This window comes from Rhea pennata, chromosome 1 (genome assembly GCF_028389875.1).
Source record: "Rhea pennata isolate bPtePen1 chromosome 1, bPtePen1.pri, whole genome shotgun sequence".
In the NCBI taxonomy this organism is placed as follows: domain Eukaryota; kingdom Metazoa; phylum Chordata; class Aves; order Rheiformes; family Rheidae; genus Rhea; species Rhea pennata.
Genome location: NC_084663.1, coordinates 60,191,760 through 60,219,655, shown reverse-complemented (window position 1 = coordinate 60,219,655; position 27,896 = coordinate 60,191,760). Strand labels below are relative to the sequence as shown.

The 27,896-nt window shown below is 40.2% G+C and overlaps 1 protein-coding gene across 1 annotated transcript in view; it reads right to left on the bottom strand.

The window, feature by feature from the left end:
• Nucleotides 1–27,896, bottom strand: part of NUAK1 (NUAK family kinase 1) — a 51,160-nt gene that overhangs the window by 6,318 nt on the left and 16,946 nt on the right. Inside the window, exons 2-4 of the mRNA XM_062589209.1 lie at nucleotides 19,144–19,264; nucleotides 8,022–8,173; nucleotides 6,669–6,734 (exon numbers count right to left, since the gene is read on the bottom strand). Coding sequence (XP_062445193.1) covers nucleotides 6,669–6,734; nucleotides 8,022–8,173; nucleotides 19,144–19,264 — 339 coding nt within the window. The remainder of the gene's footprint in view (nucleotides 1–6,668; nucleotides 6,735–8,021; nucleotides 8,174–19,143; nucleotides 19,265–27,896) is intronic.

Sequence of the window (27,896 nt, the reverse complement as noted above, 5' to 3'; positions counted from 1 at the left end):
TGAGGAATCTGAGTTGTTAAACAAACAAGATGTCTATCACAAGATAATAAACACAAGTCCGGTTCCTAACTGGAAACAATGGGCCCAAATCCGGCTTTCCCAACAGAAGTAAAACTCCCCTTGAGACTGTTGGGAATTTTGCCCATATAGGAATTGCAGGATTAAGTCCAAACAGTTTGTTTACTTCAATTCTCTGCTCTTGTTCTTATAAAACAAAGGCTGAGGATAGCAACACTAAATACTCCCACAACCTTTGCATTTCCTTTGTTTCTCTAGCTTAAAGCAGCACATCTCAATTTTTATCTTGTTTAAAACCAAAATGCTTCTGTTTTCCTAAAGACACTTTTTTTACTGCTCACTATTGACATAAGACATACATAAAAGATATAAAGCACACGCAAAAAAAAAAAGCATTATCAATTTGTAGCCATAAGAGACAGGAGTTCTCTATTGGGTTTTCTTCATCCTGCTGAGATCTTTCATACCAGAAAGAAATTAAAACCTGGGGAGTAGTAGTGATTAATTGAAATCACAACAGAAAAATCAAGAAAAGACAAAGTGATCAGAAAGGAAATGGATTTACCAACAGCATCATTCACCCCTGGCTTTTTAAAATATGTATCATCATTGCTGCTAATACCTTTCTACTGCAAGACTTAGCAAACTCTTGGGAGACATAAAGCCTTTATCTCTATTAACCATCTAAACTCCTACAACTACAACAAAAAAATGACAGTCAAGATAAAAATAAAAAAAGTTGGTGAGGTATGGACAGGAGATCCAAATTTCCTTTCTTTTACCTTAACATAGCTAGATATATATACCTTTTTACATTAAAAAAAAATCCACATATTTTTTCAAACTCACAGAGCAAATATGAGATTTCACACTTTACACTCCTATTTTGATTTCCTGCATTTGCAGGTGTTCTGCTGAAAATTTGGACTCAATATCCGGCACAAAGAGCAGCTGATTCCTGTTCATTAATGTTAATTCATCTCACCATATCCATTCATAGTCTGAATTTGTTCAATCCCCCAAATAGGGTATTATCAACCCATGACAGAAAATTCAACCTTTAAATAAATGTGGTTTGTAAAATCTTCATTGTATGGCTGGAATGTCATTGAAAACAGCTGGTGTACAATTGCAGTCTGCAAGCATATTCTCATGGCTCAGATTGCACTTAATTGCCCTAAATTCCACTTTCTTATCAGGTCACCCAGACTAGCTTGCAGGAAGTTGGTTTTAAGTCTTATGAAGTGTGCCCTGTCAATCAGGGGAAGAATGGGATCATTTCAGTGTTAAAACTTTGTGCTGGTCATTGAGTTTTATTTTAGTTCAGGATGCAGCTAAGACAGGGGCAAACACTGCACAATATGCTTCCTTAAGAAAATATATTCCCTGAACACCATGGAATGTATAAAATGCATGTAGATGTGCATGAACATATATAGAGATACACATACCATTCCTCATACTAAGAAACTCTCAGACTTGGACATTCATGTTTTCATTTTGACCATTCAGGAAAAGAGTATTTATGTTACAGTCCACTCCCATACTCACAGACTGATGTTTATCAGCTTTTCCCATTAAAACTGTCATGCCCCCCAAAACAAGATTAATAGAAGCCAACATTACTTCATGTTCTTGGCACTTAAGTGGAACTAAGGCATCAAGTCAAAAAACTTCCTAAATTGGGAGGAGCTGGGAAGTGGAATGTATTCCCTTTGCTTCAAGAGGTGTATGTTTCATATTTACTGTTAGCTATGATAAATCAGATGTAATTTTGTTGCTTAAGCATGGACTATAAATTCTGTGAAGTTTGCATTCATGGAAATTGCCAATTTTACACTACTTAAGAATCTGGCGCTTTGTACTTCCAGATAGACAAATAATTAGGTCTCTCAAAGCAAATGAAACTTATGTGCAGTGGGTGAGACTTCCAGCACAGTAAATCCCAATTACATACACTTACTGCGTATATATGAAACCCTCATGGGTTTTTAGTGGTTAGTCTGATCGGTGTCTGCTTACCAGCCCCAGAGAAAGCATAGTTAGCAGGATTATGTTACTACTATACTCACATTTTTCTCTCCTTCTATCACTTCAGGATGGATCATATAGTTTACTTCAAGCTGTGCTATGCGTCCCTTTTAGATGCGATTCCCAGCCCAACGGCCGCCACAGCCCTACTGTGAACAGGAAGGTTTTTTTCTCCATCGCGCCAGGCTACATGACAGTGGCCTCCCCTTGGGGTAGGCTGTGGGATGGAGGCAGAGATGCAGCACTTGGATAAGTCTGAGAGAAGCACTGATTCCTTAGCTGCTGCAATGTGCAGCAGTTTCTCTCCAGCTCGCTGCATACAGGATTTTGGTACTAGAAAGCAGCAGCAAGGCTGCGCTGGGACTATACCAGCCCTCATCATGCTAAACTGCAGGAGCTACATGTTATTTGGGGGAAACTATACCCTCACCCCACTGCTATTTCTTTGAGTAAATTCACACCTACAATGAATCAAAAAATAGCATCCTCTGTCCCTTTAAAACTAATGGTGAGAAGATGGTACCACCAGCAGGCTTTTAAGACCACCAAAGGCAGATGCCTTAAGTTGGTGTGAAATTCCCCCTGCGTGTAACTTTCTAGTTCACCAGTTCAGAGGAGCTCTTTTGATGCTTTAGGGTTCCTTTAGCCCTGCTATCTATCTAACCTTGCCCACATGCATTTGTGTTACGATTATGAAAGACGATATCCTCTTCATAGAATGAAAATGTCAGGGAGAGACTGCTTTGCTGCTGCGCTGTTGAGGCAGCAGCTGTTATCTCCCCATGGGAATTCAGGGCAAGCAGAGGGGGCAGCTCCAAGTCACCTAGAGCTGGAGGATGCAAAGGAGAAGTGGAAGAAGCAGTGGGAGATGAAAGCAGAACAGAGTAGTTTTAAGCTGATTTGTGCTGTTAGTAGCTGGCACATGAATATGAAGAAGGATAGGCTTGTACATGTGGTAGAGTCCCTAATTTCTTTGTCGTGTTACTTAAATATTTGTTTTAAGTATGTGGCACTATGAATAAGGCAAGAAAGTAAATAATCTTTTTCTACCTTGGGAGGTGGCAATGTCTTGGGAAGGTTTAGTTTTAGGATTTTGCCCCACTATTGACCTTGCCAGATAGACTAGTTCACAGGAGAAACATTCAGACTTGGGGTTTCTGTTGGATACAAGGGTGTACATCTGGGGAGACAGACAAGCCACTGTTTGATGAACTGGCTGGCTGAACTCCTGGTACCCAACAGATCTGTGTGCATATTCAGTCTCATAGTTTAAAACTCAGTTTATTTATTTGTGTTTGCAGCATTTAGCATAGTAAACCGTTAAATAATAGTTTGCAGGAAATACTACCACGCAGACACCAAGTCCCTCAAAAACATTATTACATAATACAGGTCAGCTTTCCCAAATCATCCTCAAGCTCTGGCCTGAGGACCTGCAGAACTCTTCAAAACTTTTAAGTATTTGTCCCCTTCAGCCGCTGGTGTTTCCTAGTTACTGTGCTTCAACACATGACTCTGTTTCCAGAGACTTTTGCTCAATGTTTAAACTTAAAAAAAAGCTGACTATATCGCCATACACTGCTCACCAGTTTCATTACCTACATTTAATTAGCTAAAATTTAAATGGTTCCAAATTTAGCACTGTATTATATACATTGACTCATGGACCATTTTAGATGACATAATAATTTCTAATGGATTAATTATCCTCTTTATTTCCTATTCTGAAAGTACTGCTTAAGTTGCTACATATATATATGGATCTATTTTTATGTTTTTTTTTCTCACATTACTATGGCATATTTATGTAAACCATAACGTCTAGATCACTGACTTCTTCAGAAATATGTATTTAATTATATATTACACCCAGGAACAAAGGGATTCCTTTCATTTTTCCATTCTTAAAATCAATCTGTGAAGTTTGTAAGTGCTTTGTAGTCTATTGAATGAAATATAATTACAGTCCTGGGAACGTACAGATACAACTATCACCCTATTTCTGGAAAATGTCTTCCACTGACTATTTGAAGCCAACCATCCATACCAAGCCCTAAATTGTATATTTATTTTTGTGCCTGAATAAACTATATATAAATACTTTCAGAATCAGGACCTGATAGATTTACTCAACTGCTAATAAATAGCCTACTGCTCCATATCTGTTTCCTTGCCAACAGTTATTGTTTAGTGAAACAAAGAAAAGGTGGGAGATAAAATTCTATATAAGTAACACAGAAACCAGAATAACACATTCAAAGCTTTGGTATCAAAGCAGATAGTGTCAATACGCTTAACATCAAGTACTCAAAACGAGTCATTCTGTCATGCTGTAGGAAAGGTGAAATAAAGGAATACAACATAAGTAATCTTGAAGTAATCCCAATTTTAGTGCCATTGCTAGTAAGATGTATGAAATACAAACTGCTTCCCAAGCTCAGTCTATCGGCTTCATGAGTCCCTTCGTGAAAACAGTTACTGGTAGACAGCAAGATAGCTTACAACCACTTGTACATGTATATCTATGCCCAGGCATTCTTCCCACTCATAGGCATGCCTTACAGTTTGCAGTAATGGAGAACAGTGACTGAGAATACTAACTGAGAAAAGGCTGGAAACAGGCAAAATACCTACATGGCAGCTTAAACACACCTCAGTTCAGGAAAGGCAAATCTTCAAGAAAAAGAGGAGCCCAAATTATTGGAGGGGATGTGAGGAGTTGCAGCTAACAGAACTTCTTCATGTATTTCCTGAGTACTGCATTTACTTCAAACAACTGTAGCAGTACTCAAAATATTTAAGACTCAGTTGGAAAAGCTTGATCCCTCTGAGGTCACCAAGAGAATATTGTTTTTAATGGGATGGACATGGACACTAGTCCAGACTCCTGGTCACACACACACACACACACACAGAAAAAAAAAATAAAAGACTGTCTCTTTCTTACAACTACCAAAGAGTGAGTGAAGTGCTTGTATGTTGGAGCCCTCTGACATTTTTTCCTTTCACCTGTCCATCTTTCTACAGTAATGCCAGTCACTATAATAGCTGAAATACCTCTGTAGTTCTGATGTCCTTCAGTCACCTAAATGGTCTGGATATAAATACAAAGCTAATTGTCCCTGTCCCTTTCTCCTGCTTCCCTCAGCACAAAGATTAGGCTCTCATAAAAAAGACACAGGAGGAGGATTGAGTCTTTTGACAAAGCCAGGCTCCCTGGAGGCTTGGGAAAGTGATGGGTTTTGCATATGATGACTACACTTCTGATGTCCACATCACCACAGTTAGCAAATTCCCCAAATTCTTCTTTTCTCTCAAGAATACTCTGATTAGCTGGGAAGATAGTTTGGTGTGTAATGTGGAAGGAAAGGTCATCCTGCCTGCGGAAGTCTGTTTCGTATACAATATCCTATAAAGGCGACTTTTTGTTTTCAGCACTGCTGAAAACAGTTCAGGCTACTGCAGCTAGTGATACTTTTGGAACAGAAGTGAAGAGGTTCATTCTAACACTGGTCTTTAACAGCACAATGTCCACGTATTGCATAGGATGTGTCTTCTGTAAAAGTCTATTTTTAGAGACCACATATTTGTGTGTCTTTAATCCACTGGTTGATCCAAGTTAGCTTCTGTCATCAGTTTTACACAGATGGCAGCTACCATATGTTACTTTCCATTTCCATTGCACATCAGCAATTGAAGACAATCTCGCCAGTGTAAAACTCAAAAAGCAGCTCACGCAGCCTTGTGACTTTCAGTGGAGACCGAACCAAAATCCAGGCTATTTAGAAGCTTGGCTATGGAGATAGTTCCTTCATTGCTTTGCTTTGGTAATTAAGCAAGGATACCCAGGAGTTGACAGGAACTTTACCATCCCTCCCTGTCCTTGTTTGTCTACAGATCAGTGCAGTCAGCCACTTTCTCATCTAGTTGCCCAGGCAGGAACAAAGTTGAAAGTGAGACAGGTTCAGCCACCTGGAAACTTCACTAATCTCTGCATTATTTATCTTTGTGTTACAGGTATTAGGAAAAAAAGACGAGAAAGGGAAAAAAGGTCATTCCCATGCTTTCACTGGGGAGAAATGACATGGAAATGACATCACAGACATCACTATCAAAAGTATACGTTTGTGTCTGGAGCTCCAAGGCCATTTCCTAATGAAGCACATGTGCTTTACTAGGTTTATTTTGAAACTCTATTTGCTTATTTTCCAGGCATGATCAAAAGGACATTCAGAGTGTTCAGTAGGAGCCACTTAAACCCTGTAGACCAGGAGAGTTTTTTCTAGCCTCAGCAACAGCCACCAAGAATACCATTTGTAAAATAAACCTGATTGCACAAAATGCATTGCTGTTTTCTACCAATAAATAGATATTGCTTCAGCAATCGTGGCTCTTGAGTGGCAGGACAGGCCCTTTTCCCCCAAATTACACAAAGCTTCATTTAGTGTTTATGCCTAGTCACAAGTGATGCTCCTTCCCCAAGCTCCAAATCCCTGAGTCTCTTGCCAGATGCTGTTGCTTAGTAGCTGTTGCCATAACACTGGTTCTTCTAACACCTTGGATAAAAGTGCTACAAAACATGCAAATCTATTCAGAGAAGCTGAGAGAATGAATCCTACCTTAATGTTAAAATTGTCATCAAGAAGGATGTTTTCCAATTTTAGGTCCCTGTGGACAACACCATTCTGAAATGAGAAGAAAAAAACCAAGGGAAATAAGATGAAAAAATATTGGACAAATTAAAGGTGACCTGGCAGGGTGGTCTTTGCATCTACATTTCAGGGCTGATTCCACTGTCATAACACTCACGGCCCAGTGACTAGTGACAGGAGATGTATTAGTCACTTGGTGTGTGGTTAAGAGAAGAATGACTGGAATCTGTCCTCCCACAAAGCCTGTAAAACAGCAGGGGGATTCTTTTCGGAACTTAATTCCAATTCGTATCCTACCCCCACTGTGTGAAAGCAATATATTCTTCCCAGGCACCAGAAAACAATATCTGTCAATGACGTTAGTCCTTACAAAAGCTCTCATTCCTCCAATGTGCAACCGCTTGGATCAAGGAAGTTATAATCCTAAAAGACTGTAAAAGTTAGGGATGGAAACTCACAAGCTGGGTTTAGGTCAGAGCCTTCTTTAAAGAATTTTGAGGAAAAAAATAACTGCAGAGAAGGCCACTGTAGCTTTTCAGCACTGTGCAATGAGGACTTCACAAACTTCCCTTCCTTATTAGAATTCAAGTGGTGATTATAAATGTTTGAGAATTGAAATAAGAAACTGTTAACTACTCATTGCCTTTAGCTGCATGCAAAGCATGCAATTGGTTCATAAGCAAGGATAAAAGGTCCATGAAGATAACCAGTCAGTTACTTGGGTTTAATTGTGTAAATTGTCATTCTAGTGGGTGCTGTGATGGATGAAGACAATAGCAAAGGGTATCTTTCCCATGCTCCTACTACACCAGGAAAGTTACTTTTGCATATCTGGAATGAGTACATGGTAGAATTTGAACATTTATACCTTCCTCTTGAATTTTCTTTGATATCTGAAGTTGTACACTTGCATATTCAAATTGCAAACTATCATTTATTTGAAGGCATCAAAATGATTAATGTTCTACAGGTACTATGGGGTGCCTTTTTTGTTAATGTCAATCTTTTTTTTAATGTTAGGAGAATAACTTCAAAGCAAAAATGGGATGCAGGGCTAGCATAAGAGTATATGGTATACCCTTATGGCTGGTATACCTGCTATGGCTGGTGTATGCCATAACACAGCAAAATATCCCTGGTCTTTAAAAGCAAGCAGTGAACTGCTGTCAGCAATCCATTTCAAGCTCTCCTGTTGTACTGATACAATCATATGCTGTCATACTTAATAATAAATGCTGTTGCCTCCGTCATGCTTTCAAATACATAAAACACTATACAGTCTTCAAACAGTCTTTTTTTAATATCAAGTCCTTTGCTTACCTTGTGGCAGTAATGTACAGCAGAGACTATCTGTCGGAAGAAATGTCTTGTCTCTCTTTCACTCAGCCGCCGCCTCTCACTGATGTAATCATACAACTCTCCTTTACTTGCGTACTCCATGATGATCACAATCTTATCTTTATTTTCAAATACTGCACAGGTCAAAGAAGAAAAATAAAAAAGAAAACAGTTGATCTAGTGAATTTAAAAACTGGTACTTTTCAGGGAGAAGAAGAATTAGGATGACTAAACAATCTCATGTCATCACGGCAGCTTAGAGAGATGTACTACCAACCCCATTGAAAACAGCAAGTTCCAAAGTTAATCTTTTCCAAAAGAAGATTACAATGTTCAAGATCAAGAGAAGCAAGTTGCGACTACTTTCACTTTCCCATGGCTATCTGAAAGAAGGACTTTGCCACTATAACATGGGGTCACAGGGTGGAAAAGTCAACTTGATCATAACACGATGAGGTGAGCTCTTGGGCTAGCGATGCCTGTATTCGAATCCTGGCTCTGACTGTCTGTTACCTGTAGTACTCTTGGGGCTATATGAATCAGAAGCTATCGCATCATTTGAAAAGAGTTAATAGAAGAGATAAGAACCTCTATCTCCAAGGACTGGCTGATGCAGAATAACCATTTGGCTGATTCAGAATGGCTGCTGGTTTGCTTTCACCTTCCCTCAGAAACCAACAGAAGAATTGATGCTTATGTCCTTCTTGGGCACAACTCTCTGCAAGAGTATGGTGGGCACTGACACCAGAGGGAGCTGGGACTGCAACTTGGCTCCAAAGGCTGGCATCCAATCTCTTGTCAGCATAGTTCTGCACCCTGTCTCATGCACCTAACCTGTCCTTTAGCTCAGTTATCTCCTCACAGTGTATGGTACTTACCAAATTAGGTGCCTCTGTCTCATGTTTGCTTGCATGCTGTAGATACATCCTTTGCCACTTGCACAGAGCCAACAGCAATGCGTAGCTACCACATAAAGAGCGCAAGGAACATTCATTTAATACACATTATAACGTGACTGTTCCTTCATGGCTCCAAGTACTTTGTGCCACATGCTGTCAAGGACTCTACTGGGAGTTGCTGATAACTAAATTAAGCTAGCAAAACAGGCTGTGAGTTTTCTCAAATTGCCATAATGCACTGGGTGCTAAATATTTTTTTCTTTCTGACACTGAAAATTCTCTGCAACTCACTGGAAACTCCCTGCATCTGCCATAAAAGAATGACTGTTCCCATTAAAACATAGTGATTTCTTTCTCTTTTATTCTATGGCAGCAGCCTGCTGAAGCCAGGTTGCACTGGCAACAAAGCTTCTGCAAATTAATGAGGCTATAGAGGTTACTACAAACGGATGCTAGTTTTAACCAGCACTGCTGGAGTGATGCCTTCCAATATCTCTTTAGCAAAGCTCAGCCAGTAGTCCTTAGTGCTTAAAAAAATAGCTTTTGCAGTGAAATGCAAAGCTGCCGCTCTCAACACACAGATATTTGCTGCTCTCGAGCTTTGTCTCATGCCTCTCACACCTTGTCACTCCATTCCCCAAACATAAGCCTCCGCAGTTCCCTCTGACACCACTGAACCCCAGCCAAACAGCTCTGATAAAAGAGAGAGTGAGGAGCCAGATAAAATTGGCCGCTTACTCGTCTGCTGGCCTTACTGTACCCTGAAGCACAGACTCCTGCCAGTGATTACATCCTATATGCATCCTCATTAACAATAAACTTCGGAAACTGGAAGAGTTGTCTCTGGATGGATTCTACTTATAGTATCCTCTCCAAGAATGATAGATTGATATTTCCTGGGAAAAACTGAACATACCCTATGTCATGCACAGAAGTGTTGTGATGTATTACCAGTGGAGCAGTAATGTGCATACTCTCATGTCTAAGCTTGGAAAGGGCTGCTAACTACAGAGCTGCTTAGGGAGGGGGAAAAAAGTTTCATTAAGCTGAGACAAATCACTGAAAATGATTTTATTCAAGAGATTTAATTAGAAAAATAAGCAGCTGATTTAATGAGTTAGGGATTATTACATTATTCATGGTTAAGTAAAGTAGTCACACTGATGTCAATGGTATCTCACAGGAGCACATACTCCAAGCGATACCAGTCTATCCTGCATTCAGGTGGTCATTTGCCATGCCAGAGGGGTACAGATCAAGGAAAGGGGGCACTTCCCACTACCATCTCCTAATTGCTGGTGCCCTAGAAAGTGCTCACTGTTGCATTTGAGAATGACATTCTCCTACAACAAGGTATTCTTCCAGTGCATGTTTTTCTTAAAGTTTTGCCTTCATTGCTTAGTCAGGTGAGCTTGCTCAAATCGTCTCTGATATTCCAAATTGTTAAATTCTGATATCAAATTTCTGTGGACTAAAATGTGCCATATCAGTAACATTCCTGGTCCAGAAATATTTTCTTACATTTATACAGAGTAGGGAGCACTTGGCTGGAGGAACATGCATTTGAAGGTACTTCCCATTTCAAATGATTTTTCTGCTCCTCTAGCAAATTAAGATAATACCTTAAAGATTGAATTTAGGAAATGATAATGACTGTTCTGAATTTTGAATTTTTGTCACAAAAATACAATAGAATCAATGAGAATACAAGCACGTATGTACACAATCCTCTTTCTTCATGAGGGAGCATTATGACAAGAACACTACCCTTGGATAACACTACCCTAGATAACTCTATGTAGATAGGCTCAGCATGACCATAGCTGAATGGTTACAGAATTGAACACCCATCCATCTCTTCACCAAGGAGAAAAGGTGGAGGGTGAATCTTTCTTTACAGACAGGTGGAGGAATATTTTTTTATAACTGAATCATTTCAGTTGAGAGCGTACCCATCCAATTACCTGAATCTAATGAGAGGGTGTACGGCTACTTTTCTCTAGAAAGGGAATTGGACAGTGGACAAAAATGTCTTAAATGGGAGCTGCCACTGAAGGAGTAGGAAGTGGAAAGGCAATAGGATTTATGTCCATACACACACATACACATGCACATGCACTTGAAAGGGAATTCAGTGGTCAAAATAATTGGGCAGTGATGAGATGGTATTTTGGCAATTCTCAGAACATCAGCCATGTATACCACATATTTTCACAGCAGCAGCTAGGATGCCAGGCATGCTTCATAGAGACACTTCCAAATTTCCCTTCTGAGCACAGTATGTAGTTTTATCAACATACGCTCCAAGAAAGCATTGTGGCCAGTGATTGGGGGAAGAGAGGAGGGTATTAATTAAAGGCTGGATTTTACTTACTGCAAATAATAATGAGGTAATAAATATACTGCCCTGTTAACACCTGGGTTGTAACCTACAGGCTGATGATGGACAGATTGCCTCTATATAGCTTCTGGGACTGCTTGGTTCACTCTTTGTTTCCATTGTGTATGATTTATTATCTGCCATCCTACTGCATATTCATTCTGCAACTCACTCCCATCTAGAAGTGAGCCTGAGCCCTGGCTATAGCCACCGATTACAGAGCAGCATGATTTAGGCAGGATATCGCACTCCAAGAATTCTCCACAGCTTGCTAGTGGTGGGATGTCATAAAAATCTGCCTTCCACAGACCTCAACCCCTGATTAAGGTCAAGGGAATGAGGGATGTTATCTACAAGAAAGATGGGGCTGCTCTTGTTTCTTTCAAAGCATCAATACTCTGCAAACAGAGCTGACCAAATAAAATAAATGGAGAATTGTGAGCATCAACACCCAGCCAGGTGGTAAGAGGAGAGATGGTCTGTGAATTGAAAATCAAGAGATGGGGGTTGCCTAGACATGAAATGGGCCTCATATATTAGAGAAGGCAGCAGAAGAAATGCTTGCTCCAAGCTGTGTGTCACACCATCTGTGTTTACTCGCACTACTCTACAAGCTGCATTATGCTAAGAGAGCTGCAGCAGGATCTCAGTGTGGTTGGAGGGAAGCTATACCACCTGAGCTGTAATGGTCAAGTGGTGTAATGTAATGGTTGCAATATGAGAGCACACCTTTTGAGACAGAATGAAAGACTGACTGACTTCCGAGACTGCTACACTTCCACCTGTCCACTGAGGAGGAGGGAGGGACAGCAAGGTGAAAGCACATCAGAAATTGGGGAACACGGAGCAGTAATAGGACGTATCACAGAGTATGAGGAACAATGTGACTGTATCCCTAGGACACGAGGCAAGAGTATCGTGTTAATGTACTAAGACATGGCTCAAGGCATCGCAGAGAAAAAGTATTTTCCCATGGGCTACGAACTTGTTTCAAATCTCTGTCCATCCCAACGAGCCTTAGCAGAAGCTAAGAACAGGGCTCTGCACAATCAGTTCTAGTGGTCAAGTACAGATTTCTTACAGCTTTTCTTTAATTCCTCCCCTTAAATGTAATGTAATTTGTTTATTTAAAGAAACAGATAATTTGAACAAAATCTGTTCAGCTTCAGAGCTCATTAAAGAATACAAATGTGAAACTGGAAAGGAACTTAACTTCTCACTACCAAAGACATATCCGAAACAAAGTACATTTTGTAACATCAACAATCAGTCTCTTTCACAGTCTGTTCTACTACAGTAATAATTTTTGGATATAATCTCTCCACTTATCTATATTTAGAGGCCATGAAATGATGAGCTCAGTTTCTCTCTACAGCTTTACATATTCCAAATAGCAGTGGTAGTGTAGAGACCTCACTTTGATCATGCTCTTCTTTTCTTTTCAACCCTGTTGCTAAATTCTTCCCATTAGCTACACAGAAGTCCTCTCCGCTGAAACTCCCCCGGACAAATTTGACATCAGATGAACATATTCAATGTCTGTCTTAAATGTGTCTGAAGATGAAGTTTCAGGCCAGAAGTGTTGAAAACACACACAGACATGGTGCAAAGACCAATCAGAAAGATTTCATGGTACACTGGACATCTCTCTATTAGCATAGTTCACTTTGGACTTACTTACCATCAAATTTAAAAGGCAAAACGAAATTCTTGTTCTCTTCCTCCAAGCTTACAGGATGCTAAAAGCAGACTGAGTGCAAGGGGAGGGGGGAGTTGAATTTTTTTTTCCCACTAATGGACTGCCTCCTCATGGGCTGATTCCATTTGGTTTACATGTAACCCTGGGGTAAGAATTTTAGTTTGTTAGTTTAAGAGAGGCGGCCAATCTCTTTGCATTGGAACCATTTGAATTCTCCTCATGCCTTTGCTCTCTATCAGAGCAATCTCCTAAATTAGTTCCAGTATGTTGACATTCCTTCCATCTGGTGTCTTTCCATTCAGCGGTATTTTTATTACTCTCCTAACAGCCGCAGACAGAAGTACCTTTCCATTGCTACAAAATGCTCTTTTATTAAAGGTCAGCCAAATCAAAAGAACAAGCAAGTTTGTTTTTAATTTTAGAGATGCAGACTAGAATAACCTTTTCATTCAGAAAAGTCATGTATGACCCAATTACCTCATTTGTGTAATAATGCACAAATTATTCTTCAAAAAGACATCTGAATGCTGAAAAGCATTTTTTATGTTAGAATTTCAGTCCTATGCATCTTCTGTGTTCATAAATACTTGGAAAGCTTTGTAGCCCCTTGATGTAAAAATACTTTAGAACTGTATTTTTTTATTTTATTTACCATTATTATTTGTTTATGATTGTTTTTAAATAGAGCATGCAGCAGGCATGAAAAAATCAAGCAAGTTTTCTCCCTCCAAGGTCCAATTTAGAAAACCACTTGGGTGCATATACTCAAATTTATGCATATGCTTAATTATAATTAAAGTTAGCGAAATACAAAATACACATTTTAAAGATAAGCATGTGCTAAATAGCTTTCTTGAGTGATGGCCTTATTCAGTTCTCTTCTTAAAGTAAAGGAATGCAGTTAAGATCCTGCAATAATCATTTTAAATCAGACAGCATGCTAGAATTAATCCTCAGTGAGGGGATTAAATCAAAATGAGAACCGTTATCCTTGCCAATTTTGTTTCTCAGAGAACAAGGATACACAGGTTTTGACGGTCTACTATTTAAAAAAGAAGGAAAAATGAGACTTGCTAATTCAGCCACAATACTACATGTTACACTAATTGCCTTTTGCTGCAGCAAAGAATAAAAGAGCTAATTCCCCTTTTATTTTTAATTATGATTACAAACTGCTGAGGAACCACAAACAAGCAAACATTTACATTGTCGTGGGAGGCCTGTTTAAGTGAAGGGATGGAAATAAATTTTATCATTGCTTAGAATCATTTAGACATCTTAATCAAACTTGCCAATGACCTCATACATCTGAGTTCGTATTATGTCAGAAGCAGCATTGTGCAGGGCATCGTCCTGAATAAAAGGAAATCCATTAAGGTGGTGTATGAAAACTAAAGAGTTATGTTTGTTTATACTTGTTTCATTACTATCAGCAGACTCTAGAAATATTACTTTATGTTCTTGTTATCAACTGAAAACAATGGAACTAACACCCTATAAGGTCAAAAACTTACATAATTAGAGGAAGCCAATTAGAAATGTGGTTAAATCGTGTCACTGCTGAAATTCTTTCTCTTGGCTAAATGTCAAAAAGTCATTCCAGCTTTCCAACTTTCATCATTCTTGTTTAAAGCCCAGTCCTTCATATGATGTTGCAAGGGACTTTAATTGACCTTTTCAGGTGTTTTGCACACAGAAGGGATCGTGCAATTCGGCACTAAACTTTGTTTTGAATATGTCTGAAAAATACGAGATAGCAAAGACTGGCACTGCCTCCACAGTAGTGCTAGCCTCAGATACGTAACTTCAGTGCTGCATTTAACCAGACTGTTATCCGCAACAAAAATCTCTAGAGTGAGTAGACCATAATTTCAGTCTTGAGCTGCCTGGCTCATCCAAGGGTAGGCAGTGAAGCGGACGTGCTGAGAGTACTTGCTGGAGCAGCACTGCTGTGGGGAGGCAGGCTGCAAGCAGTGGTTCAAGACAGCACCTGCCAGCTGCTACCTAGGCACTCATGTACCATTTTTTTTTTTGCAAAACAGCTGCTTTCACTCACAACACAGCAACTTGGCTGACAAAACTCAAACAACACTGCATTGAAGACATGCCTGTGTATATCTAAAATGTCAAATGCTGACTTTCTTTTTGTTTCACAGAAGTCTGTTATGGAATGTAAGAATGAACATGAATTTTGCAAGCAAAATTAATATTGTGTAACACTACACATCCACTGTTACATACTGTCAGATTTTCTTTAATTGTCTTTGGACTTCAAAAGTACAAGAGCTGAACTAAATTCCTGATTAACCAAAACATGCAAAATATCTCAAGTCACTCTGTACTTATATGATGGAGAATCTTTGTATTCTTTCTGTTTCTTTTTCCTATGATTTTCAAAAGCGCAGCCTACAAAAACAAGATGTCCCTTTTACATGGGAAATTCATTTTTAGAGCTTTGCTGATGTAGAGTCCAGTCGAGTGCCGAGCAGCCTGGCCCCAATCCAGCAAAGCACTTAAGCACGTGCTTTCCTTTAGTTACTTGTTCCTGTTAATGCCATCACCTTCTGTGGGCACTGAATTGTGATCCTAACATTTATTCATTCGTCAGAGAATATCATCATTAAACTACTTCTACAAACCTGTTAGCAAAAAATCTATTTATTATGTAAGTGTATTTCGCAAATGGATGGACTTTTCTGTATGGTTATGCTGAAAAAGGCCAGCACAGGTCCTCCTAAGCACAGAAACTCTCATGCAGGCACTGTATTTCATACTACAAAGACACAAAAGCTTGCCCCTGAATGTCCCAAGCACAAGTTTACTCTCATAATTGGTTCAACACATGTTTAAGTGTTTGCAGGATCAGGCCCTACGCTCTTCCCCTGGTTTAACTTTTATAAAGTATTGCCAGATGGGATAGATTTTGCACTCAGGCTACCCCTGGAAAAATATGTTAGCTCTCATAGGCTTTATTATCAAATCCTGGAGTTTTTAAGAGGAAAGAGAAACAGGGTAGGGAGAGGTATGTGTGTGGGGGGGCAGATGGACAGATGAATGGACAGAGCCATTATTTTATAAATGAAAATTTATGCCCTGAAATCAGAACAGTTCTGGTAAAGCCAGCTTCATTTATCCAATCCCTTTCAAGGAGTTTAAAGTCACTTGAAAGAGCACTTCCCTTGCAGCCACACTCGACAGATTGCCAATTACAGCCCTGCTGAGAAGATGGAATTCCTTTGGGCTCAGAATTGTATGTCTACCCTTGCAGTAATGGGCAAGATGTCTTCCTTTTGGTTAGGTTACAAAAAATATCATTAAACTGGAAAGCTTTGTTTCCATACATTCGGATTTGCTCAGTATCAAAAAAAAAGATAAGCTTGTGTTTACATCAAGTTGAGAAAAAATTCAAAGGTTAATTGCCTTTAACCAGGCAGGTCAAAAGGATACCTAAACAAGGATCCCACTTAAGGAAAACACATTTGTAAATGCAATACAAAGAGCTTACAAAGCTATTTGAGAGAAATGAAGCATGGTCCATGCTAGGTAGGCTCACTGCAACCTGGCACCTAGAGCAAACACTGTCAGGAGTGTAATCATAGTCTGAATACCTACATTAAAAAATAGTGAGAGATAAGAAAAATATATGTGGGGCTTCTCCAGTCTAGAAGTTAAGCATCTGATCTAAGTTAGTCAGCTAGACTCTGTCCATAGCCAACAGAGAGAGAGAAAAGCAGTTCCAGCATGTCATTTCTCCCATCTATCTGAAAAGTCTGTCCCAGGAGGGCGCAAACCACCTTGTGCAGATGCTGATCTCACTTTTCTACAGAGGGAAACTAGACCTCTAATGTACACTAACTGCCTGCATGTTGGATAACTTAAATCTGGTGAGATGAAGCCCACCCCTGAGGACTGAGTAACTTCAATATTTAGTGCCAGAGGAGAGCAATATTATCATTTTTATGTATCATTCCAGAGGAATGGCTACACATTCAAAATATAGCCTCAACAGGATACAAATATTTCAGTCACACATGTAGTTCCACAACTTCACTACAAGTACTCTTAGGCTTACAAAGAAGCACATGCTTAAGGGTCACTGAACTTGCATCCTAATCTCTGGGCAGTTTGTAACTGCACCTCTGAATTTGGCTGTGCATTCACACATCTTCCCAGGACTACAAAATATATGTGACAATATTGGCTGCTAAAGGCAGAACATCAGTTCTGACCGCTTGGGAAGACTTGATGAGCTATATAGTAGCTCTACCTCTGTTGTACATAATTTCTTGTTCCACTGGACTACTGTCAAACTAACAAGCTGACTTCTGCTGCTCAGCCCTTCAGGCCATGAATTAAACATAAGAAGCCATGAAAGGCTGCTCTGCTTTCTAGACAATTATTGTGTTACAGTAAGAGAATAGCTTTTTCCTCAGAGATCATTCTAAAATAAAACAAACCAGAACAAAAAGCTTCCCAGAAATGAGAGAGAAGCTGTCTCCAGGTCTGTCACTGCAAAGTGCTGCTGCTGGCTAATGGATCACAAAAGCACCATGCCACTCAAGTTCATGGAAGGAAACAATGTCACTTGCCATCTGCACTTGCCCTCCTGGAGACTAGATGAAATCTCCATTGCAAAACTTGACTGGTTGGGCTGTGTGTAACTAGGAGGCAATGCGCCTCCCTCCACAGGGCTGGAAAGGAAAGTTTTGCTCCCACAGGATTTCACTGCCTGCTTCTTAAAAATTCTGTAATCTTTTTAACTTTTACAAATGTTTTAACTCAGTAAAAAACTATTAAAGTAGGGATGAGAAGGGCAATTGGTCAAAGTACTGCAGCATGCTTAATCTTTTTTCTTTCTGAGTTCCTGTGCACATTTGAAATAACTTTTGTTCCATTTGCAACCCACATGCTGACACAGCATCCCTCCCCTTTTCTGTTCCCAGATTCTGTTTTGAGTTTATTCAATAAAAAGACAGATATTCATCTCTTTTCAAGTAAAAGAACATGCTTTTGAATAACTCAATATGTGATACTGTAACAGTATTCCAAGCCAGTCCTTGTTTTAATCAGTCATATCAACTCTCAGAATGGAGCTGCCATATACATATCATCACCTTGTACGTTTACCTTATGGGTATGTAAATATGAAGGGCTAATACAGGCTGCCTCTTCTGCATATAAGGAAGGATGTGATCCTCTGAGACGAAGTCGTTAGGCTCACATCCTTCAGAGTTTCTGGAATTCACACCCGGTGTACTCTGTGCAACTGAGAACCTAGTTGGAGCCCTGGGAGCAGACCTCTTGGCCAGCATCTTTTTAGCACGTTCCCAGCCTGAACTATTTAACTCTACTTGGGATGTTACAGACTTAAGGAAGGAAGGAAGGAGGCGGAAATTTTACTGCATGGTGATATTCTATAAATATATAAACAAAAAAACAAGCAAATAAATGAAGAATGTCTCTAGTTTCCTGCTCTTCCCTCCAGACTAGGGAGCAGCTCTGGAGCCAGGAATTACCAGCTTCACTGCCATGTCCCAGGAAGAAAGGAGTTAGCGAGCAAAGGCAGGATTAGGAAACAGGAATGCTAGCCAGCAACCAGACTGACAGGAAATAATACAGAGATGGATAGGAAGCAGATGCTCAGATTCATGGGAGAAAAGCAACTATTACAGAACTAGCAAGACAAATGGGCGGGTAAGGAAGGACCAAAGGCCTAGACCAAACAACACTGATCTTGTGAAGTCCAGGGGAAATAAAATATATGAGGATCAGTTTCAGGGTTGGAGAACACAAGCTGACAAGCTGAGGTTGGTGTGTGAGTGAGGCTGAAATTAAAACAAACTTTCCACTGGGAGTAAGAAAATTAGATGGTACGTGCTATACTTGCCCATCTTCCATGGATACAGCTCTTAAGTTAACAAAATAATAAACAAGTTCCTGTAGGCAAGGGCTTATGCCATTGTGAAACATTATGGTTCAGAAGGAAGGTAATGCTCAAAACAATTTCTTTGGTAAGAGATGGGTTACACTAGGAGTAAGAGTTTGGTGCATATTCTCAAGAAATACAAACATTAGGTCTGCAAGAACATAACAGAGTAGTTGGGGAGGAGAATCACATTCACTAACCTTCATATATGGTGATGATATGAGGGTGGCTGAGGGATGACATGATCTCAATCTCCCGTCTGATGTGAACCATATCTTGTTCATCCTTAATTTTGTCCTTACGAATGGATTTTATTGCAACCTATAAATTCAGGAAACCAAGCATTACTCTTGGAACTGAACAGATGCACATAATCCGTTAAGGAGAGTTCAAAAAACAAATACAGATGTTAGATGTTGGCAGAATGTGGAATGACCAAAACAAGGCTTTAAAATACAAACCTCCATGCCCCAGCTCCTTCATTTTATAGTAATAAGTACACTCTCATTACAGTAATCAGTGACATAAAGCTTTAAGTTCTTTTGGTATTAGGGATTCATTGAAGGGGAATGTAGGATTTTTTAAAAGGAACTCTGTGTTAGCCTAAATATTCTTCAGCTGAGGTAAATGGTAAAACTCTCAAAAGACTGACAGGAACAGCACTTTGGTTAGACATAACTACATCTGACAATTTCAAGCAGAAATTTGGAGACAATTTCCCTGAAGTAAAGTTCTCTGATGGAAAGGAGGCAGATGATTTCAGGTGATGATTACAAATTTTTTGGCTATGTTAATACAATGAGGACTACATTAATACAGGTTGCTCCACTGTTCTCTAAAGCAGGCTCAGGGGTTATGATTTGTTTAACAATCAGAAGAAATGATTCTTTGAAATTCACATCTAAACTCGTCCTCATGTAAACCCTAGGTTTTCATGTCCTGCAGAGCACTTATGCAATCACTGCAAAACCATTTCCTTCCTGCATCCTTCCTCAATCAGCAACCTTTTTACAAGCACATCGTGTGACTGGGTACCTTTCCAAAAGGCAGGGTGGGAACAGAGGAAGTGATAGCTGAATTTGCAGTATAAATTCAAATTATAACAGCCCCTGTGAGTGTGTGTGTGTAGCCTGTGAAAAAGAGCTTATCTGAACAACCCCATAAATAATTGTAGGAGTCAGATCATGCCCTACAAGAAATGCCCACCCAACAATGGAGAGGAGCTAGTGTGGGAGGTACTGCACATTCTGAGTGGCAGCACAGCCTCTACTGTAATAAATATTTACCCTATTTTATTTGTGTAAGCCAGAGTTCAAGGAATAAATTACTAGCTAGTTTAAAATCAACAGCAAGCCTTTGAAAAACATCACTGACCTGCCGAGATGACCACCCTTTTATGGGTAAACAACACTTTTGTCATTCTATGCAGCCAACTACTATGGACCTCTTTTGGGAAAACATTTGTAAATTTGTGATTTATGTGATTTTCCTGGTTCCTGCACAAAAATAATTTCACTGCCTACTTCAGTAATTGCAAGTGGCATGACTAGTACTGTTTTCATTATATGACGCAGCATTAAGCATATTGAAGAGAGAAGGGAAAAACTTATAATATTATAAAATTGAAATGTACATAAACAGGAGCTAGTTTAAAGGATCAAGTTTCCAACAAAGGTTTCAACTCTGAAAAGCAACATTGTTCAAAAAAAGCATTAAGCACATGCCCAGTCCCCTTGAACTCCCAAAGATTTCAGTACATGCTTAGAATTAACCACATGCTCAAGTGCTATCTTGCTTTGGGACCCACAGAGACAACAGAACCAAAAGCAGAGCATACGGGACAAACATATTTGTATGTCAAAACCCAAACAATTATTTTCTTCCTCTTGACCAAAATATTTGGTATACAGATTTTAAAAGCAGCAACATAACTTTGCTCTTATCTATCATGCACATATTTCTAGCAAAGGTAATATAGCAGATCTTAATTGACTGAGTGATCAATATAATCACCAAGCAGTTCTAGAGATGGATAAAGCAGCTAGCAGTACAGACAAAGTTGGGTTTTTTTCCCCTCCATCCCATGTTTGCACTGGGACAGGCTGCGAATGCAAATAAACCCTGTATACAAGAAGGATGTGGGTGGCTCTTGGAGCAGCATGTGCATTCCTGAAAGAAGTAAATATAGACATGGGTAAAAACACATTTTTTATTAAAAGACAGCCTTGTACTTGGCTCTGAGGAAAAATTTAAGAAGGCTTTCACTGTCAAATATACAACAGGGAGCAAGTTCTTCACCATTCATAGCTGGTAAAGTAATAACGGCTTCCAGGAGGGCATGCTAGGCCTTGATGCTAGGTTTTGCAGACAGAACTTTTTTAAGTCTATACATAATTACCGCAAGTAGTGTGTCTGGAATAATTTTATACGCAAAAACATCTTTTTAGATTTTTAAAAAATGCGGATGTGATTCGAAGAGCAGCAGTGCTATAAATGTATTATGTAAACCACCTAGGAGCCTTAATTTATAAAGGCTATTCCTAAAAGTTTAATTGAATTTTGAAAATGGTACTTCACCAGTCTAGTTGAAGTACTTGGGATTTTGTTTGTAACATCCAAGGTCTAAGACTTCCTCCCATCATAGAGAAAGAAAGATGTCAAATACACCACTGGGGTTTAATGTTCAAGGTGCTAACCAACAGTTTGACTTCTCTTCTCTCCCTCAACTGCTTCAGATGGCAGTGACTGCCATTTAGAAACAGGCAATCAGCAGGTGATGCCCCTTAACGGAGATACAGTTAAGTTGCCAGTATGAGCTCTCTGTATTGAAGGAAGGCTCTGGACAGTTGCACGTAATAATGTTTTATACATGCATAGCACATTATTATGCTCAAAGCACAGTCCTGAATTATTTAAAACCTAGGCGGCAAGTGATGAAACAGCACCATTCACTTTTAGGAGATGGGGAAACTGAAACAGAAAGCTGATGGGACTCCTAAAGGAAACAAGGACAGTAGCATCTCAGAAATAACTGTCTGCCTCTCCCTTCCAAACCTTTTTTGCCCTGCTCAGCAAATCATAGAATTATTAAAGGCCAGTTTCCAGTATTTTTCTCCTGCTCAGTTGCTATTTTTTCCCCTCACAAAGCGTCTCAGGGAAGTGAAAGGTGCATCTCTGTGGCTCAGACAGAATAAGGAGTCTTCCATTCATGAGTTTAAACGCAGCTCGATAAGTATTTTTATCCTGTGACGTCTGCCTGGTGGCCTGCCCATTCCCCTGCCCTGCTTACCAAGTGAATGGGTTCCCCATCGCAAAGACTATCAATAGCAAACAGCCTTGCAGACGATCTTACCCAAAGGCCAAGCAGTGAGTGATCACTGTCAGCAGACCTTCAGTGGTAGAGGTGGCATCCCATTACAGGATTAACAGAGCAGCAGAACAGTGCACAGCAATTTATACTGGCATTTGTTCCAACTCTTCTTCTTCACAAAAGAGATTTCTGCCAGCCAAGAAAATTCACCTTCACTCTTTCACCTGCATCAATCTACCCAGACTGTGTGAGCAGCTGCAGGTGGGCTTAAATCTATTGATTTGAAAGAATAATACAAACGAGTGCAGTTCAGTGGGTTTTTTTTTTAATATTTCACAGAAGCATTACATGTCAAGGTCACATTTTAGATATTTATTATATATTTCATTGTTTTTATCTGTTTGAGCAAAATAAGGTCCCTGTATGATATTAGCTTGTAAAACAAGTCTCTCTTCTAAATAATGAATAAATAATAAATTCCAGTAATGGAATTTCTTTTATGAACTGTATTTTACTCAGAAATATATTCTGGAAAAAAAGTATGTCCAGCATAGGCTTACGCTTTTAACACAGACAGAGCTGACTCCATTTTTCAAAACCTCACTTACAGGACTGGTGCCAGATATGGAACCTGATGAACCTGAACAACGCAAGCCTAAGAAGAAATAAGCTCAACTGAGAAATACATTGTGAAAGAACTTGTTTGTGCATTCTTTGGTTCCTGTTCTTGCTTGCTTGCTTACTTGCTTGCCTTCCTTGCTTTCTCTGAAAGCAAGAGCTCCACTGTATTCACCATGACAATTTATTAAGAGTCACAGTATATGAATCAGCAGTAGAGCAAATGCAATATGCTGTTGTACAACAGCTACATTAACTACTCAAAATATTCCCCTTCAAGATGTGCAGAGAAAGTGCTATTAGTTGCTTCAGTATTCTCAGAACACTGTACTTACACCTCTATCACACCTTCTCCCTGGTTTTATTACTGGTTTTAAGACTTAGACTATTTAATTATGGTACTTCTAGTAATAGGAATTTATATTTTTTTCCTAGCTTCTTGTCCTGATGAGAATTTCAGATAACTCTAAGGCCTTGCATTCAGAGTGACATATCAGATTCTTAATAATGAAATCTAAAGCCTCTTACCCCAGCAAAACAGGTTCAAGTTCACCCTCAGTCCCTATAGACGAAGGATCCAATCTGGCAAAACACTTAAGCACATGCCTAGCTTCACATATGTGAGCAGACCACTGACTCTTGTGGGATAGCTCACACATGTAAAGTTCAGTATGTGAGTAAGCATCAAGGTCACAGATTAGAACTAGACCATGTGATGGCCCCTACGGGGATCAGTACTGAACAATTTGATGGCCTTGATCTAGTTGCTAGTTTACTGCTTGCATGCATGCATGCAAATTCACATACACCCTTTCCCAGTTAACACTAGGAGAAGCTTTGTGAGCTAGATACATAGTAAACAAAGGTTTATATGGACAGACCATCTGGAATACTCCTTCAACGTTGAACCAGTCAGAATCAAATCACATTCATCTGGTGGGTCTGAGAAAGATTCAGCCCCTATACTCTACTCTCTCCAGGAAAGAGAAAGAGGAGTTACTAGCATAAATCCTGTAACTAGCATAAATCCTGTAACCTTCCAGAACAGCTGCATTCACTCCAAACATGAACAAAAATTAAAGCAAAACCATCTAGCAGTGGTTGCTCACTCTCAAGGAAATAAGCTTGACACGTCCAGTGGTAAGAGTTTGGAAGAGGGCTGCTTGCACATTGACAAGGAAAGAAAATATGTCTCAAAGCAAAGCCTGAGAGTAGGAACTTCTGAGGTGAGAGGGCTCTGTACACCAGTCATCCTTGTAAGAGAGCTGGAAATTAAACTTTCGGATGAGCAATAGGCCTGAAGCGTGACAGCAACAGAACAAAATGATGGTGTCACACTCCCTCTCTGGCTGGAGGTAACTAACATCCTCGGTACCGCCTCGGCAACCTTGGCGGCGGTGTGGTGCCCCACACAGGATAAGAGAGGGGAAAGGACAGCTCCAGAAAGGGACTGAAGCGCCTTCACCTGCACTGACAGTTTTGGCTCTGGCTTCAGCTCAAGAACAGGCAGAGAGAACGTCCTGTCCAAAACGTGTGGTGCAGCAGAGAGGAAGCAGGGGGCTGTGATTCTCTGCTATCACCAGGCAATTCCAAGCAGCTCTGCAAGAGCACAGCTCCTGCTCAGCCATTGCTCTGCCATCAGTAAGCAGAAAGGAAAGATGGAGCGCAATTTTTGGCTTGCTACCCCTCCATGAGTCAGCTTGCAGAGCTTGCTGGACAGGAAGCATGGAGAAATAAGCTGCTCTCTTCAAAGCTGCAATAAATTACCTGTTTCCATTTGCTGGAAACAGGATTTATACTTACTCTCTGAACTAGTGTAGAGAGATTATAAAGTATTTTCCAATACATTTCATGCTTCTTTGCTTTTCTTTGGTACAAATAACTTGAATTGGGCTATAAATACTTCAAAAACATGACAGTTGCAAAGGTCTCTGTACATTCAGTTCTGTTGGTAAGAGCAACGTCTCTCCTTTACAGGCTTCTAGGCTGTTGGGCAAAGCAAAATGGTTGGAATTTTCCTTTACAGAGGCAGATCAAGATCATCATGTACAGCAAAATATCTCAAACTCTAAACATCCAGCGGAGGACAGCAGCCAGTAGGTGGCTGTTTCCATACCAAACCTCTATGTCCAAAGAGTCATTGCGGGCATTCCGGTTTCACCAGTGTACCTGTGTGGCTGAAGCATCACGGGATGAGCAACTAAATCATATTTCCATCAAAGCATAAAGCTGTTTCTATTCTTTCCAGGAAGTTGGTTCATGTGTTTCTCTCTTTTAATGCAATGAACCTATATCTTCCACATGAGACATGTGAATAGAAACAAAGGTGGAAATCGCCACACCGCATGAAGTTACGGATTTTTAAAGTCAGCTAGTCTTGTAACCTAGACTGAGCACCTGAATTACACAAGCTAGAGACCCTGCCTCAGCAGTTTCATTCAGTTTCATTGAAAACAATCTTCTGCTCTATTATCTATCAAGGCTATTTTTAGGACCATGGCTAGATATTAACAAACTGCTTTTTTCCAGTGCGGGGGCTGTAAATATTAAGCTGGTTCCCGCTCTTGTGCATACCAGTCATGCTCTGGAGCAAATTCCAATGGGTTATTGCAATGGCGCTCTGGAGCGCAGGGAAAACGACGTCAGGAAAGGGAATGCAGCCCCCTGAGACCTGGAAACCAACTCACTGTCACTGCGAGACATATCAGAAAAGCAGCTTAAAGCAAATTATTGGAAGCAATTTTCATGCTGGAGTTGGGTTAAATATATACAAACCTCTACTTCCCTAAAGCTGTGAATTGAGGCCAACCCCACCCAGCAATGGGAAATGGGTGAGCCCAGCCAGTTTCACAGCTCTGTTTCCTTTCTTTGAGTCTCCTAGGTGGGAAGTGCAATGGGGCAAGTGCCAGCAAGGGTGGGAAGGTAAAGAATAGGGGGATCGAGTAGCTGGAGGAAGAGAAGGGGAGAGCAGAGGATGTTTGGGGGTGGGGAGAGAAAAGGTACATTGTTCCTTCTCCACCTCCATGGAGTTTAGCAAGGAAGAATAAAGCCCGGCACTGTGTTAGGTTTTTTTAGGGGAGTCTCTGCCTACAGTTCTTGGCTCAGACATCATCAGTGCAAGGGGAAGAGAAACAAAGCTCTGAAACTGGGTGGCCCCTGAAGTTGCTGCAATTGGATGATAAGGAAGGGGATGCTGATAACGCAGTTGCACTGAAATGGCACTGCCAGAGGCTGGGCAAGGAAAGGCAGGGGATGGGCTGAAAAAGTGTCGACCAGGCATCTGGACCTTCCAGGTCTTGAATGGGAACCATGGATATTTTTACAGGGAAGTCAAGCACCAAAGGGTTCTGCAAAGCTACCCTTATGCAGACTTCTTCTCATAAGCCTCCTTCCCCCGTAAGTATTTCTTTGCTGTGCTCCCTGAGGTGCAGAAAAAAATGATCTTGAGAATCCACTCCCAGGCCAAATTCAATAATAAAGAGCAGCATGCAGACTCTGCAAGTCTAAGAGTCAGCTTCTGCACAGTCATAGAAAACACTCCATGCACTGACTGAAATGTTGGACAAAAGAGCATTGTGAGCCAATGCAAAATTAGTGCCTGGCCTTGTGCATTTGGCTAACAGGTCTCCAAGAGCTCTCTCTTCAGGAGAAAAAGAGTAGGGTCAACACAATGCTATTGTTTTGGAGATTGCTACTTTTCAGATCCTGAAAGCCAGATCATCTCCATGGTGATACAGCCTGGGAGACAACCATGCAGCAAAATCCTAATTAATTATTTATAAACAACCCAACTCTATTGTCTGGTGGGTTGGCAAACTATCTAATCATCAGGCAAGCTGCTCTAAACAGTAAACGGTGCCATCTGCACCTGGTAAGACCCTGCTGATTTAAACCTCAGGGCTTCTGCACGTTTCTCTTTTCCATTGCATGCTTGTTCGTGTCATTACATGGATGTTACCAAAGACAGAACACTGTTGTTCAAAAGCCAGCCGCCCCATCAACAAGCACATAAAGGGTGAGGGTGCAGGTGCCCCAATGCACCAGCTGCTTTAAGAGCAAAAGTGTCTTTCACAACTATCTCATTCTATAAGGCAAAAGCATAGAGCAAACATCAGCAGCTCTCTGCTTCATCTCCCTCTTCCCAATGTATCACCTAAAAGAGATTTTATTTCTGAAAACTGAAGCTGATTTACTACTACTGTATAACAACCTACAGAGCAACTCAATCATGCAGCAAGGCACTGGACATCTCAAGTCTATGTCATAAATGTTAATTCAAAATTTTATTTACATAAGCTGAAGCACAATGTGCCAGCACCACTGGTGAGAGCCTCGATACTTTTATCTCCATTTTAATCCTCCTTTTCCAACTCTGCTGGATGCAGTTGCTGTTATCATATCACAAATGATGATTCAGCAAGTGAAGAGGAATTTATTAACCATAAACAATAGGCAAGGGGTTTATATCTTCTTTCTAGTTCCATCTCTATTCATAAAGAAAACTGCCTGTGGAACCAAGTTTTAATGAGCAGTGGAAGGTAGCAGATTAACACATTTATGCTGTACACATACAAACTGGGTATCAGGAGGAACACGTACAACACCCTTCCTCCACTTTTTTCCTCACCCCTGCAAACATGCCCGTTAACAAAATTTGTGTGCACATTTCCTGAGTAACTGCCACTTGCCTGGAAAATTTATAACCCTTCATTGTTTGGTACCTGCTATCCTCAGCTGTGTCTGTGAAGCCTGGCCTTTTTTACCCCATGCATCCTCTGACAAATTTACCTGGCAGACCTTTTTCCTTTTAAGGCTGAGAAGCTTGGCCTTGATTCGTTCTTACTTCCAGATGGATCTGACAGCTCCGTAGTAATCATTTCAGGACTGAATTACCCTTAGGAGTAAAAAAAACCTTCATCTAGTTTAGCAGAGATCTTTCCAATAGCATTTAAAAACAGAGGCCAGCAATGTGGCTATTGATTTTTTGTTTTGGGGCAGTGACTCTTCAAAACAGGGAGAAGAAGG